Genomic DNA, 16188 nt, shown 5'->3' on the forward strand with positions numbered 1-16188 from the left:
TTATTTTTAATGTAGCTAGCAGACATCCAGTGCAGTTCTGCTCGGAATAATTCCCAATGTAATATGCTTTTTTATGAAGGCCATGGTGTGAACACGTTTGAGTTTATCTGTGGGAACACAACTAGACATCCTTTTTTTTTTTTTACATCATTTCCGAGGAATATGAAGACGGACCGCTCATTGAACTGTCATGAGAGGGGAATAAAAAATGAAAGTGGCGTTCAGAAAGGCAATCCTATAACGTAAAAGCGATTGGGTTTGAGAGCAGGCCCCCGGGTCCGAGGCGCCACAGCCGATAAGCCGGTGTGTCCAATGAGCTCTAGCCCGTTCGGGATCCGAGCGGTCGCCCCCCTCGGAAATGAGAGGATCCGTGACGCCAAAGCCGCATACCGCGGCCAAGCCGTGTAAATCTGTGAGCCCGCCCCGGGGTCGTTTGAAGGTATCCGCGCACCACCGTGGCGGAGAGCGGGTGATTTTGTTAACGGGAGTCGGCTTTTTGGTTGCTCGTTAAGACTGCTTTGCCCCAACGCGGCCGGGGAGCGGCGCCGGGGCCCTCTGTGATTAGGAAGCCTGGTGTCTGCTGAACCCATTAGGCACAGCCATGGTCCGCGGAAATGATGAGGAGTGATTGCTGGCCTCGCGCGCTGCGTTCAGAGTCTCTTATCGAGAATATACCAGATGATGTAAGTCACCGATGTCGGGTGTTAGCACAGGACGGCCTCTGATGCTCACTCGCAGGCAACCGGACCACATCCGGATGGAAATTAAATATGTTATGCATATCAAAGTAAGATGCCATTCCGCAGCGGCTCGAGGGACCTTGGGTATTGCGGGCCGCTGTCTACTGTACATGGGCCACACTGATAGGGGTCTGATCTTACGCGTGTCTGCGGACTCGCGAGCGCGACGCTCTGCCAGCGTGTCTGAATTGGGTCAAATTGCAATGCACCGGGAGTGTCATTCTCCCCGCTCTCCCATGACTGCTCAATTTGAGAGGGATTGCCGGGGGCTGGCAGCAGAGCAGGAAGCGGACTTAGCGTTCGGCGATCAGCGGAGTCTCCGGTGAACCCGAGAGTGGGTCTGTTAGACTTGTGATAAAATCCCCAAGTTTTCCAGCTCCTCATGAAAATGACCTGGCTCGTCGGCGCTGCTAAATGGTGCCACGCAAATAGGGGGCAGGGAGTTGGGGGGCCAGATCTGGATTTCTCAGCTTATTGGAAATTTAAGGGAATTCTAAAATAACAGTTTGTGTTTTGGATTAGCGTTTCTGCTCTATATGAAAACTTGTAATGATATCAGGTCTGCAGACAGCCACAAGGGGATCAGTGTTTCATTTAATGAAGTACAGATCTATACAAAGGCCTTGAGGACTGTACAGCATACGTTACTACCCCCAAAAATTGATTAGCTATATTGTTTTCACAGATGCACAACATTTCCACAGAAAGCAGATTTTTGCCTGAGGAAACTTCAAAGAATGTATACAAAATATTGTTTTTTTTTGGTTGGGGGAGGGGGAAGCTTTAAAAAGGCCTGAACATCGACAGTTTTTTTTTTTCCCTGCTCACCTCCTGCCCTGTCCATAGTCCAGACTGTAGACTTTTGACATTTGGCTGACATTGGACTTGAAGAAAAATTTGCCATAGCGTCTTTGGGCCAGGCTCATGGTTGTGCATGATGTTGGACTTGTGATTAAAAGATCCATCGCTGTTTAGCTCTGCGCATCTCTGGGGGGATGCAGAGTGACTCAGTGGGGGGCTTTACTGAAATGCCACAGATATGGAATGATTAAAGTGTGAAGCGTGACCTCACGTTCCCCCCATCCTCTCACTCTCCCCCCAGACCCATTAACACCACAGAAGGCCTCGGGTGATGCCGTAAGGCAAACGCGCGTTGTTATTCAAAGGAGCAGGAGAGGAAACGGATAATCTGTTCTGTCTGCTTTCCGGCAACGTCCCGCGAACCCGCGCCACTGTAAACGAGCCCAAGACTGCAGCGATACGTCGTCACGTGTGCGTCAGCCAGGACTTTAGCCAGAGTTTGTCAAACCTGACAGATGAAGAAATGACGAGAGTGTTGAGAGACCTGCCAGGACGCAGCTTTGACAGGCGTCTGAGCACACCTGTGGTGCGAACGATGTGCACCTGCTCCGCTACCTTTTGTTCTGGCCGTTGGCTGCTGCTCGGTGATTTCAGACCAGGTGTTTTTTGTTTTGTGACATCGCAAAGTAAAGCTAAGCAACGCTCAACGAATAATGGCAGCTGATTAGCGCTGACTGTCTGACACGGTCAGACGTTGGGGTGATAAGTGGTGTGGGTGGGTTGGCAAAGGGGTTCCTCTACCCTAATTTTCCACACCTGTGCAGCTTTTGAGAGGCATTTTCAGGCAGGCATGTTTGATATATCAAGCCGGTGCTGTTCTCTTTGGTGCCAACCCACATCTTATGTGCTTTGATGAAAGTGGATTGTGAGGTATGGAAAGAAAATTGCTCCTGTTGAAGATATCTAGGTGAAGCAGGAGTGACTGCTTATGTCTTACTAGCATGACTGTGATATCTGTGGTATCCCCCGCATTAATTTCAGTTTAGCAGTTTAATTGCAGTTCTGCATGTGAGTGTACATACAACCAGTACCCGTCAAAAGTTTGGACGCACCTACTCAAAGTAGGGTTTTTCTTTATTTTTACTATTTTCCACACTTTAGAAAAATAGTAAAGACATCAACACTATGAAATAACACAAATTGAATTATGCAGTGACAGAACAGTATTAAACAAATCAAAGGTTCTAAACAAAACAAATCTTGTATTTTAGATTCTTCAAAGTAACCAAGGATACTTTTTAAAAATAAAGTTTTATTTGGAACAAAATTCATGCATCTGCATTAACTTCACTATTTGTATTTGTCTAAGAAACAAGTTTTAAGCATTTAAGCATAAGTCTTTAGATTAAAATGTCTTTGATTGCATCCTTAATTTTATCTTAATAAGGTGTGTCCAAACTTTTGACTGGTACTGTACATACAGCAATAGCCCAGACCATTTCTAGTGAGCCTGATTCGCTCACTAGCTTTGTCTCGGGCTGGCAGAGTGCATTTCCATTTTAGACACAAGATACACACACATAGAGAAACCTCTAAAGCTTCCAATTCTATCCCATGAAGGGGAAAAAAGAGGATATTAGGAACATCACTTTGGCCACGCTTCACTTGGCCACTTAGGGATTTCCCTCAAAGCCTGCTTGTACCCTGTGTGTCAACACTTGATTACCCACAGTGCTTTGCTGCCGAGCTTGTTTCTGAAAAAAGCACACAGCCGTGTGGCAGTGCGGACAAATGAGTGTCCTAATTATTATTTCATTCTTTAGTCACTACATTAAATCTGTTGATTTTATACTTGTTTTCCCCCCTTTTTTCCTGAGTACATAAAGCAATATATGTTTAATGCAGTTTTCCTACCATTTGCTAGTTGCTCTGACAGGTGCATTCAGTGGAGAATTTGTACCTATATTGAGTCATCTAAGTGGCCAGTGATAAGAATGGGGCCTGATTTGGAGTGTGTGGTTCTAATGGATGTCAGAGCTGTCAAAACATGAAAAAACACTTTTGTTGACTGAGAAATAAATACATTCACCCTGTAGCCAGAGTGCAATGTAGTCATTTTGATTGTAACTGCTATTGTCCCAATGCTTGTGCTCAAGTACATAAAAAAATTATGGCTTAGTACATTTTGTTTTACAGGAAGATGAGTCCTGATTTCACAGATATACAGTAATGAAAGCAGGAAGCATGGTAGGAGCATGAGAAGGAGCTGTGAATTGCAGGTTTAACCCGTTCTAGTTAAAGGCTGATTTCACTGCGAATACATTATATCTCCTCTGTTAAAACTGTGCATTTAATTTCACATTTGCTGCCATGAGTTAGGAACTCGCTAATGGCCACGCTGTGGCTGTACAGGCAGTGATTGGCAGTCCCTCTGTGATTAAAGCTGTGCTCCTGTGGTGATGTTTTAGAATTAGGTATACCAAAGTGTGCTGAATTGTTTCAATCTTTCAGCCTCATTTTGTGTGCAGGTCTTTTATGACTTTAGTTACCCTGAATACATTAGCCTTGTGCTAGGCCGGCTGAAAAAAGTCAAACAGCACCCTGTTGCCACGGCACTTAGCAGAGCGGGTCTTCCGAGGCTTGGAAGGAGAGAGGGAGATGATAGGGCAAATGGCTTGTGCAGACGCCCGCTCACGGCCACCTCCAGGAGACAGGAGTGTGGCCAGCCCGGGGTCATGTGACTCCAGATACCCCCGTGTTCTCCCCGGTGGCTGCCTTTGGCCCCCCTTCCCTCTGACTGGATCAAGTGTTGATGAAGAACCTGCGGCCAGCTCTGCATGTCACTGTGACCATCTGTGATTTTTTGACATGTGGGTTTTTTTGCACTTAGCCATCTCGCTCCAAATCTGTCTGCCAACTGCTGAGATGCTGGCACCGGCGTGTCTGTGCTGGGCTCTGCGTTGTGGAAGGCTCCCTCGAGTCAGGCTTCAGAGCCCACTAGGGAAGCAGTCTGATTGACTGAGGTTGCGTTGGATGTTCGTTGGCAGCGCATCCAAAGCACGTGGTTGCGGAATGGTCATTTCAGTAAACGCCGCAGAAGCCGAAGTTGCATCAGCTTTTCGGGTCTCATCTGTCGTGAATCAATACAAACGTCTGAGATTCATTTATTTGTGTATTTGCAATCACATATCTGCTCATATTGTCCGAAAGCATCTAATTTCAAAGTGTCCTTTAATAGCTTATTTCCTCATACGAGGTGGCTGTAAATAAAAAGTCCTGTAATACAGAGTTGCATTTCATCTTCCCAATTTACATAGCGGAATGAAAATGAGTTTTTGTTGGAATATTCTCAGTTTTGGTTTCCTGCGTGGTTCTTACTTGTCCTTATGACTCGTGCACTGAGTGAGGATGTTATTTATCAGAGCTCTGCTCCTTTTCAGCACGCCTGTTTCATCTGGCACAAATGAATCTATTATCTATGTATGGAGCAGTATAATGAGTCCTGGCGTTTCTGCATGTAGCAAGTCAAAGGTTTCACTAGATGCGTTTCAATTGGAAATCTTGTTTTACACATTTTAGGAGTTGGTTCAATTTCCTTTTTTGTCAAAGCTGAGCAAGGAAGCAATTTGTCTGGAATAGCTCGTTTAGAGGTTGTTTTGCAACTCAAATAAAAAACTGTAGCGTTATTAGAAACCAGGCTGCTACTTCTCCGCTTACTGCAGATTCCATCCCAAGCACTGTGCATCCTTTCATTTGAGATGCAGATGCATTTAGTGATCTGAGGAAATGTAAATTTGCATAGCAAAGATTTCACTTTACAGTTTTAATTTCATTCCCTCAGAGTGTTGCTCATGCTGTCTGCCTCAAATTTTTCACTGAGTTGTGTTTTATACTAAATTTGAGCTGAAGGCTTTTTCAGAAGTCAGCCATCGAGTGTGTGTGAAAAAATGTAGGAAAATTATTGAAGTAGGAGCTGTGTGTTGTTTTTTTCTCCTTCTCTAGTTTAGCATTTTCATTAATTTCAAAATCAAGTCAACGTATCCTTGATTTCATGTGTATTCTTTATCAACACTGATATTACTGGGGTTGGGGGGGGGCTCTCAATCAAATGATCACAGTGTCCACAGATGGGTTTTTACTGCTTTTCCTGAAGTCATTGTCAATGCAGCCTGCTAAAGGGCCTTGTGAGCCACACTCTTTCCTACTCATTAACTCCAATATGTTTGTCATCTTGGCAGGGAAGGTGCGTGGACAGACTGTGGTGCCATACTGGCTCTCCCAGGGGCGGACCAAACGAGAGGCCGTAACTCTGCACCAGGTCAGTCACCAGATTAATGTCTATAGGGTGCTGGGTGTCCAGAATACCTTATTTTTGCTTCATGATCGGATGACTTATTTGGACAATTAGTAATCTGTCAAGGCTCAGGCACGGACTCAGACGCAGGCCACAAGTGCTCAGGTTCCAGCAGGGCAGGTACAGAATGTCAGAGCAGGCAGGATCAAGACCAAGGAAGCAGTCCGAAGCGGGGCAGACAAGGGGCCGGGGTCGTAAACAAGGCAGGCGAGGGTTGGGACCAGGCAGGCAGGCAGATCAGGCAAACAGGGCAAGTCGAGAAACAGGCAAGGTCAGCGCAGGAAACTCCAAAGCAGAATATACCGGCAGGAACACGACAGGCAAAAAACACTGCAACACGAACTGGCAACAAGACAGAGACAAGCAGGGAATATAAAGAGCAGATAGGATGCAGGTGGGCAGGCAGGCAGGTCGAGGTGATCAGGTAATCGGGTTGGTGGGGACAGGGCGGAGAGGGGGGCAGGGCTGGAACACAAGGAAAACAGTAAACAAAAGCACATGGACCACATTGACAGACAGGGAGAACACCAAAACAACAGCGAGGGGGCCGGAGTACTGACATAATCAGTGATGGTGTAGAGAGATCTTAATTATGTTGAAGCAAGCAGGAAACTTATCCTCCCACTACACAACACATGTATATGATCTTCTGAGTTGAAGCAATACAAATCCAGGGTTATGTTATCAGTGCCTGACTTCACTTTGGTTCAACAGGAGAACCAGTCATCTCCAGTGTTGAGAGAGTCCTCAGGCTTTCCTGGCTCCGTTCAATCAGAAAAACACAAGTGGGTTAACCTTTGGTCCCCTTTGGTAAATGACAGAGGTCCTCCTCTGGGACGTCTGTCATTTACCAATGATGATGTTTGAGACCAAGTGTCTATCTCCACTTTGGTTCATTATATTTGAATACTCCAAATGTATCCATTGTTTTTTGCTTCCTCAACCAGCCCAAAGAGTGGTCACTCTTTCAGATGAGGCCGGGTTCAGGCCTTGCAGTAGAGGACAGTGTGTGGGTCCGTGTCCTGCACCGTGGAATTATGGTCATGGCTGGGATGGCCTAATCCTGTAGTCCCATATATTTGCAGATTGGATACTGAGCTCTCTGTATTTCAGCTCTGAAATCCCGGTAATACCTGCTTACCTGGATCAGTTTTGCTGAATTCAGTGTAAGGTAATGCAGTGATGTTCATCAAACAGAGCTGAGCTGAGGTAGAGTCATCTTGTGCTGTACATCTCACGTCTGGCTCAGCGATCTGTGTGGCGGCTCCCTTAGCTAAATATTCACAATGCTTGTGCCACGCAAATATCTTTTTCAGTGCAAAAATATCTCCTTGGAACAGGACAAATATAAATGCTGTAAGACGTTCTGCGTGTGGCAAATACGATAATGAAATGAACGTCGGCCTTGTTATACCCACCTGCCTCCTTGTCCCTGTTTAAACTGTCACTGAGACCCTCCCCTGTCACACCATTTATAGCATACTGTCTTTTGTGTTCCGATGAAAAGGTCAGATTAATTTACGCCACAGGATTCTGGCCCAGACCTCTTTTACATAAAGCAAGCCTGTTGTCACATGGGCAGCTGCTGTGGCTCTAAGTCCGGGCGTCGTGCCTGTTGCGCTCCACGCGCTGTTTATGGCTAAATTGGAATCATTTTTTTTTACGCGGAGAAGCAGGGCTCAGATCCTCAGCCATGTCTCGGATTTGGCAGGGACAGTAATGCACCGCTGCGCCTCCTCACAACAAGAAAAAGAATAAAGGATAAACTAGTCCGGAAACAGTTTGGCAGACAGGAAAAGCAATCAATCACTGATCTACAGGCTCAGAAAGCACTGTGTCAAAGTGAGCTTTAACCAGGGTGGGCCACAGCCGGTGAGAAGGGCTTGCTGAGATAGTAAGGAGCGTACGGAACATGAACGGGTGTATCACACAAGTAAAATGTGTCTATTCCAGGCAGTGTCTACTAGACAGAGTGCCACGCTTTCCTGTGTGTCATGGAGGATGTGCACCTGTTTGACTGTGTTTACACAGGAACGGTCACCTTATCAGCACATGGCTGATTGGGGTCAGGGGGGGCCCCCCGTGGGGGTACTTTGATGCACGTCGGGCTCTGTGTTCCCCCTGCCTTGAAAGGCGGGCTGAAGCTTCAGCGAGGAGTTTTACGATCATGCTGCCAAACGTCTGGGAGCCCGGTAATTGACAGTGATCATCCGAGCTGATGGCGCCTCGTATCAAAGCGCGCTCTCGTCAGATGTAAAATCCCGCCGTGCTGACGCGAGCGTTACTGTTTAAAGCCAGTTCAGCCCCGTGCCTCCGTTTGCCCACCGGAGTCGCTTAGCTCACTGAATACAAATGAGTAGATGCTGGCAAGATGCTGGCAAGCATTGGTGTGTCAGCTTGAGCCATTCCAGATTTCACCAGCTGCAGGCTGCAGCAAGCGTATCCACGCTGGGAATCTAGTGAATATTTAAGTGGAAAAACTCCCGTTTCAAAACAGTTTTGAAATCAGAGAACAGGATATGAGCTCACCGGTACCATTTAGATGCCATAGAAAAGCTCTTAGTGTTTTTACATGCCTTTAAATGTGGTTAGACTATGTTATAAAAGTAACTATGATGAGTCTTTTCGATGAGCAGAGCTGTTATGTTTCGGTCTTGGTGACGCCAGGATAATTTCATGTTGCATTTTTGTCTGCGTATAATTATGGCAACTTGTAAAAAGTGACCTTCTGAGATGTAACTCCAAGTCAGTAAAATTTTGTAAACCTAAATTTCTTATTTCTTGCAACCTTTAAGTCTGTCCTGTTTCTGGTTTTTCCAGCCAAACGATGAAAAAAGCCAGTGTGTGGGTTTTACGATACTTATCTCTGTATCTAATAAGGCAGAAGTCTTTATGTGATGTAAAAAGAATTTTGATAGGTTTTTTTTAATCCCTCCCTGATTCTTCTCTTGGTTCTCCACCTCCTGATTCAATTATCTGTCACTGCGTGCATCCGTCTTTTACCCGGCGACAACCTCCGTGATCCACATTTAAACATGCAAAATCCCTTCATTTCGACGGACCCCACTGCGTGTGATATTTCACGTGCGCCCCAACACAGGAGAGCATCACGCTGTCCCGCAAAGGATGAAGCGCCTCTGGATTACCGCTCCTTCTTGCAGGGATTAGAGAGGGGTTGTGGCTTTTTTTTTTGGCTGAACAACTGTTTGACTGGTGCGGCGCTTTAGTGTAAATGCGCCCGGGCTGCTCAGGCTGGCACTTTTACCCCCCTGTGTTTTCCAGCAAGCGTGTTCGTCTAATGCGCACAGCTCCTGAAGAGTTTGGGGAAAGCGGTCCCGGGTTCTCGAGAAAAATAGCACTCAGGCTGCAGGGCCATAAAAAAAAAAAACCTATTAATATTCATTCTGGTATAAAGAGCACTCCCACAACGCTCGCTTATGGGGGCAGCACAAGCGAGCTCTGCGCTCATCAATGGGAGACCGATGAAAACAGACAGACCTAAAGGAACAAATTCAATCTAGGTGGCCCTCTCCTGTTGCCTGTGATTATTCTGTCAAGGATTTGTTGCGACCGGCGTTTCTCCAAGCCGCTCATCTCAGTCGCCTCTTTGTGAATGTGTGACATTTCATCAAGAAGCCTGGAGTTCATTTACATGCTGGAAGTGCGGAGAGGTGAGATTAAGCTCTATTCTGCATGTGTGGCGAGCCGACAGACCCCCACGCCATACAATGGCACTGTCTCGTCCCCGGGTGATGTGATGCAAATGGTGCCACCTCCCACGATGCACTGCTCCAATGCAGTCTGCCACGCGGCACAGGCTGCTCTCTTTCCCAAGTCATGGAGGAAGCAACATTTAATCGCCCCCCACCAGGAACCACCGAGGTAACAGGAGAGGGGAAGAAATGGCAGTAAGGTCTCATCCACAAAGGTGGTGATCCAAGATAAGCAAATTCACTGAGGGACCACAACTGGCCTTTTGCTGCTAAATGCTGCCTTGCTCCACTTACCCTCTTACCTGGGTCTGCTGGCTGAGGCTCGTAGACAAAAAGATTCGGTGGTAGCAAAGAGGTAAAAAAATGAGGGTGTCCAGAAACTTTAAGGCCCCAGCTTTCTCGTTCCCAGCTCCAAGCCTTCACTTGATTTGAGAGACCTTGGCAAATAAGCTGAAATCCTTGCCCCTCTGAGAGGAGAAGGAGATGTAGCATGCCTTCACGGTGGTTGCTTGTCATACACTGTTCTTGCAGCTGCCCAGCATATCCAGCTCTAAATGTCTTAAATGTTGAAAGCCTAAAGGCTGAAATAACATGATAGCATAGAGCATTGCAGACCAAGCCAGGGTATCAGATGGGTCAGTGAGTTTTTAATTCTCCGTAGTGTAGCTTTACCTCAGGAGACCTATTTTCTCTATCTAAACACCAGACTCTGTAAGCTAAGAAATTTCATGACAGCGTTTTTTCTTTTCAGAAAGTTAATAGTCTCCATACAATATGGAAAGTGACTTCTTTTTGAATTTAGTGGGAAGTGACTGGGTAAAGGATTTTTTTTTTGTCAATGTCACCTGCATTTGTAACAGATTTCATATGAAGATTACATTGTCAAATTCAGTGCATATTCCTATATGACTTAGATTCCAGTAGAATTTCTATAGCTGTGTGAAAATTAATGTTTTATGCTGCTAAAAAGGATTTATATTTTTAGCTTTTAAACATGGTCTTCTTCATTTATTGTAGCCGTAAGACTTTTTTCCCCTGTCAAAAGGAATGTGTGGGTATATCTTCAATAAAAGATACGATGATTTGAGGCTACTGACTTTAAACTAATGTTGTGTGAGAAGAAAAGTCTGACTGATGTATTCCAGCGATAAAGGAGGTGGATGAATCAGTGATGAGCCGGTATTTTATCATGACAGCTTTTGAAAAAGGTGTCGCAAGACCTGTAGCGTATGAAAAAAAAGGAAATGATTTGATCTTCTCAGTCCCATTTGCATTTTTTGAAACGCATTTTTATGGTTTCGAGAACAGACAAGCAGTAGGTAGGGGGCGTCTCACTTTTGACAAGTAATTCACGATACTTCAAGATAATGTAAACTGTCTTGAGAGGTGGAAATGTCACTCTCTCAAGATAAATCTCATAAGGGGCTCTGAGATGAAGGCGGTTGCTCCCCTCGCTGGCCTGCCCACATGGTGACAAACTTTCAACCCCAATGCTTGCTAGTCTTTCTGAAAGTATAAGGCCTCAATGATGGAAAGACATTCCTACTGTAGCTGCGCTCCAGTCCACACCAGATATTGAGGGCTATATGTGTCTATGGTGGTCTCTTGACATCTCCTAATTCTTTCGCTTGGGTCATTATCTTCACAGGGTGTCACGTTTAATGAGTCCAGGTTTAGATCAGTGACTAATTTAAATGTATGGATAGAACCTGCTGATTTTAAAATCTCTTTCTCACGCTGGGTGATTGGCACGTCACCCTCGGCGAATTTGATTTTCTCCTCTCCATGATGTAACGTATATTAAGTATAATACCTATTAATGTCGATGCATGCTGGACCGAATGAGTCCACGGTGTCAATTTACTTTTTCAACATATTAGCGCATGTTCCCCATTCTGTCCCACATGTCACGCTGAGCAGGTTATTTTGAATGTATGTGAGGAGTGCAGTGTAGCCAGGTCACATTGAGAACATGCAATCACCATGAACATCAATCAACCCGCCTGACGTCAAATGGAAACGGACTCCAATTATTTACAATCAAAATCTCAGCTAACACATGTCATACCTTACAATTTTGTTACATCATAGTAGAAAAGTGGGCATTTTAGTGATATAGCTATATACCATTTTCTATTGAAGTTTTGCCACTGCACTCAGGTGTTTTGAAGGTCAGATTTATGAATCCCATTTCAAAAAGTAGAATCCTCACGACAGAGTGACTGATGCAGATGCTCAACAAATATGCCTGTGATTATTTCACTAGGCGACCTGACAGATCCTTGCTGTCTTGCTCTCTTTTTTTACACACAATTCCCAGAGTATGATAATGCATCACGGGCAAAGCCAAACAGCTGAGAGGAGGCATTTCTGCCCTTCAAGACACATCTTTGTCCATTATCTTCCACGTCTAGTAATCCCTCAGTGGTGCTATATTTGGCTTGGTGTCCCAGTTATTGAGTTTTGGAGTGTCATATGTTGTTGATGAAAAAATGTAATGGATGCAGTGCTAAAAATACAGGTTCAATGTTGCTGCTGTCAGTTTGCAGTAAACAGTGGATGTATTAAGATTAGTTGTGTAAAGTGGATAATTAGCCAAATGCCATGTCATTAAAAGGTGCCTTGCTATCAGCGATCCGGCTACTGTATATTCTGATGAATAGGCAAGGGCTTGACATATTTCAGGCGTATAAGAAGTAATGTGATAGACAGCTGTGTCCACTGTCAGTGAGTGACCAGCAGAGGGGTGAAAAGCAATTACAGACACCTTCCAACTCTGACTGGCCTCCTATGGCTCGCCGGGCCCAATATCGTCTCTGCGCAAGCTGGACCAGCACAGCATTGGACCAGAAGTTCGGAGCGAGAGACAGAATGAGAATTTATGTAGGGCCCAGGTCACAATTAATCGATCATGCAATGGCTACTCGCTTTTCAGTGTCAGGCCCAGGATTTGACACTCATTGTTTTGGGAGTTTTTGTCACTGCTTTCGAATTCTGGGGAGACAGAAGAGCGACTGAGGATAGCTGGGGAGTCAGAAATGACAGCCGGAGAAATCCGGTGTTCTAGGAGACGCTGTGAAGTGCGTCTCAAAGCTGCGGGTTTCCGAGATGTACCGAGCCGGAGCAACCGTGGGTGTCAGTTAGCCTTGTGGTGGAACTGAAGGTAATTGCAACATGCTCTAGCCTTTGGACTATTTATTCGAGCGCTCAACCTGCTGCATTAAAAGATCTAGGGCCCCTGAGTGGGAACTTTATCTCTCCCACTCATTCTAGGGAGTTACATCACTGCAGTGGGTTTATTTGTACAGTGCTAAATTGGGCTATTGCTGAGGTTGTATTGCGATATGGAGAGATGGTGAAAACCATAAAAGGAATTATGCGCAGGTTTCATGCGGGGTGTCGGTGATGAGAGGAGGTTTCTTCGTAAACCCTGGAAAAGTGTGGTTTGTGTTAGCCCCTCTTCCTGTGTTTGCATTCCTGTGCTCTGAGCAAAATGTTTGGACGAGTCTATATCTGGAAATGTCATGGCAGTCATGATTTCTCGAGATGATACACACTCAGCAAAAGTCAGTTTTTCATTATGCTTCTCAGAAATGCTGATAGCCATAAGATTTATAGGCACAAGTACTCAAGAGCAGTGAAGATGACTTTTTTGCTGGCAAGTAGTTAACACAGGCCTTCTCTGCTTGCCAGTTAGGAAAGTACCCAGCAGAGACGCCTTGAGTTAGCTCCATAGGGTGTTGTCACAGGAACCAAGCCTCCTATGACTAAAACAGCTTACAGATTCTGAGAAATATGGTTGTAAAAATGTGCTGATATTTGCAATACAATGTGGGTAGATTTGTTCAGTGCTATTTGTTTAGAATCCTAGAGCACTTTTCAGAGAATGGGAACCTTGCCGCTGTCAGTACTTCGGCTCCCTAGCTGTTGTTTTTGTGTTCTCCCTGTCTGTCAGTGTCGTCCATGTGCTTTTGTTTACAGTTCCCTTGTGTTCCGGCCCTGCCTCACTCTCCGCCCTGTCCCCGCCCACCTGATTTCCTGATTGCCTCCACCTGCCTGCCAGCCCACCTGCATCCCATCTCCTCGTCAGCCCAGCCCTTTATATTCCCTGCTTGTCTCTGTTTTGTTGCCAGTTTGTCTCAGTGTTTTCTCTGTTGCGTACCCACCTGTTTATTCGTGTTGCTGAACCTGTGCTGACTCCTGCTTGATGGCCTACCTTGTCCCTGCCTGCCATCCTGCCTTGTTTGCCTGATCTGCCTGCCTGGTTTTGACCCAGCCTGTTCCTGTTTTGACCCCTGCTCCTGTTTTGCTCTGCCTTGGACTGCCCACCCGGTTTTTGACCCTGCCTGTTCTGCCACCACAAACTTGCCCTGCGATTTGTAATAAAACTTCTTGGAACCTGAATGCTCCTGCTCTGCGTTTGAGTCCGTGCCTGTGCCTTGACGGCCACATGCCCCAGCTCACCACACATCTGATAAATAGTTTGCAGACAGGAATGCTGTATGTTCTATAAGTGTACACTCTGCGGAGAGAGCATCACTGCCATTAGACTTCAGTGACATAACAGATAAAAGTCTATGGATGCGAGTGGCACCAGTACCTACTCAGCTTGGTACAGTATCCATAAACAGTCCTGCTGGATGAAAGAAGACACACTGCCATTTGCACAGATGAGGAAAGCTGTTGGCTGGGGCCTTTCCCCAGTGGTGGTTCTCCAGGATTTCTGCCACCTCCTTTAATGCATGCAGCACCCTCTGTGGCCACTGTTGCCAGGAACACCCCTAATTGACACTACATGTTCTGGCGCAATGCATTGTGGGCCTCCACCGAGATCGTCTCTAGAGAGGGTGGCAGGGGGGTAATGAGACAGGCTAGGGCTCTTGGGAAATGTTTTTGCTTGAGGGCTCTGATAGAAATTGGCAGGTCCGCCGGGCGCACTCCATCATGGGAACGCACGTGTGTGAGAGAGGCGATCGTACGTAACACCCCGTGAGCATATTCGCAATGCTCATCAGTATTCTCAGCATGCCGGGGCCTGTAAATAGGAACGGGTGGGCTGCCTCTGTTCGCTGCAGAGCGTGGGCGTCTCGCTCGCCGGAGATGGAGACCACTTGCCCGCGTCCCCGCTGCCTCGCTCTTCCCGACTGCACTCGCCCACCTGGGCCAAGCCCCGCTCTTCCACTCGCGGTGATGAAAAGTGGTCGCCTGTTGAGAATCGGTTCCTTTTTTAAGCCTCAAGTTCCAGTAGATCTCGGCTCACACATTTGCCTGAGAGCAGAAGTGGGCCGCTTGAATTCAGATTGTTGTTATTATAAGCTAATGAGTCAGAAATTTCTTTAGAAGGTGCTGCATTTTGGACTCAGGTAATTTTCACACGCAGCTCCCAAGTGCGACTGAACTGTTACTACAATTGAAGGGCTGCCTGCCTTTAGAAGAAGGAAAGGAACTGGTCATAGTTCAGAGAGTGATAGTGCTTTCTCAGCCATCTAATGGTCTGTTTGAAGGGTTCAGTACTGTTTGTGAAAGTGGTCAGAGAACTGGACTCTTGACCTCAGGTTTAGAAGGTCAACGTCTGTCAATGGCTGTTCCACCTTTGAGCAAAGTGCTTAACTTCAGTTGTTCCAGTAAAAATGTAACTGTATAGGTGAGTTAGAGGAGGTGTCGTGTGAAATACAAACATACACGCATTCGAAGTGGTCTGTAATGGGAAAAAATGTACTACAGAAAAAAAAACAAGTAGTATGTAATGACATATTCCCTGAGAGTCAGCAATAAAATTAAAAGTAACAATGAAGGTCAAAAAACTTCAAACCGAAAAATCAAAATGCTTTGATAGGGTGTTAATTTTTCTTTTCTTGAGGGTAGTCCTGAAACTTTTTCATTTGTTTTACCTTTCACAAACTGATTTCCATTTTTGCCCGTATGCACTTGCCTTTGAAATTCGTCTGTGTCATCGCGGGATAAAACACGCACTGCATATGTGTATTTTCACACTCTTGCTGCCAACTTCATGTCAAATGTTGAGATCTTGGGGTTTGTGCTTTTCGGCAGGCCCCCTTAATCCCTCCAACACCTGGACCGGCTTTACATATTTCAGCTTAATTACCCTGAAAAACCTGGAGTTGACTGTCATCTGCTCGACACTCGGGCCACGGGAAGGAGACCACCGGCTGCACTTAACGGAGCGGGCCCAAAGAGCACAAACATGTGCCATATGTGCTGTGCATATGCTCCTCACCCGCCACAGTGGCCCGGAGAAGAATCCTGCCTCATTTCGCTTGTAGACAAACAGTATATGGCTCTGGTTTCTGCCTCAACTCAGCCAAGCTGCTGTTTGGTTGCCAGGGCGCTTTTGCCAAGCAGAAAGGCCCCGAGGAACCGCCGGCACACAGTCACCATGCCTTCCATTACAATGCCTTAGGATGACGCTCGCTGAATTCTAAAGGCGTTGTTCGTGCATCTGCAGCTCGGTCCCCTTGCTTTGTGTTCAAACGGCGCTGGCAGTCGAGTCCCCGCCTGTCACTTCCCCTGCTTTGGAGCTGCCTCTGTCCACCCCACCCTCACCCGGGCCTTCAGCGCT

The 16188-nt window shown here is 46.2% G+C and overlaps 1 protein-coding gene across 1 annotated transcript in view; it reads left to right on the top strand.

Moving 5' to 3' along the window:
- The window catches only part of LOC118769627 (disintegrin and metalloproteinase domain-containing protein 33-like), a 92904-nt gene that overhangs the window by 9799 nt on the left and 66917 nt on the right, over positions 1 to 16188 (top strand). Inside the window, exon 2 of the mRNA XM_036516833.1 lies at positions 5780 to 5859. Coding sequence (XP_036372726.1) covers positions 5780 to 5859 — 80 coding nt within the window. The remainder of the gene's footprint in view (positions 1 to 5779; positions 5860 to 16188) is intronic.

Source organism: Megalops cyprinoides, chromosome 22 (genome assembly GCF_013368585.1).
Source record: "Megalops cyprinoides isolate fMegCyp1 chromosome 22, fMegCyp1.pri, whole genome shotgun sequence".
Classification (NCBI taxonomy): Eukaryota; Metazoa; Chordata; class Actinopteri; order Elopiformes; family Megalopidae; genus Megalops; species Megalops cyprinoides.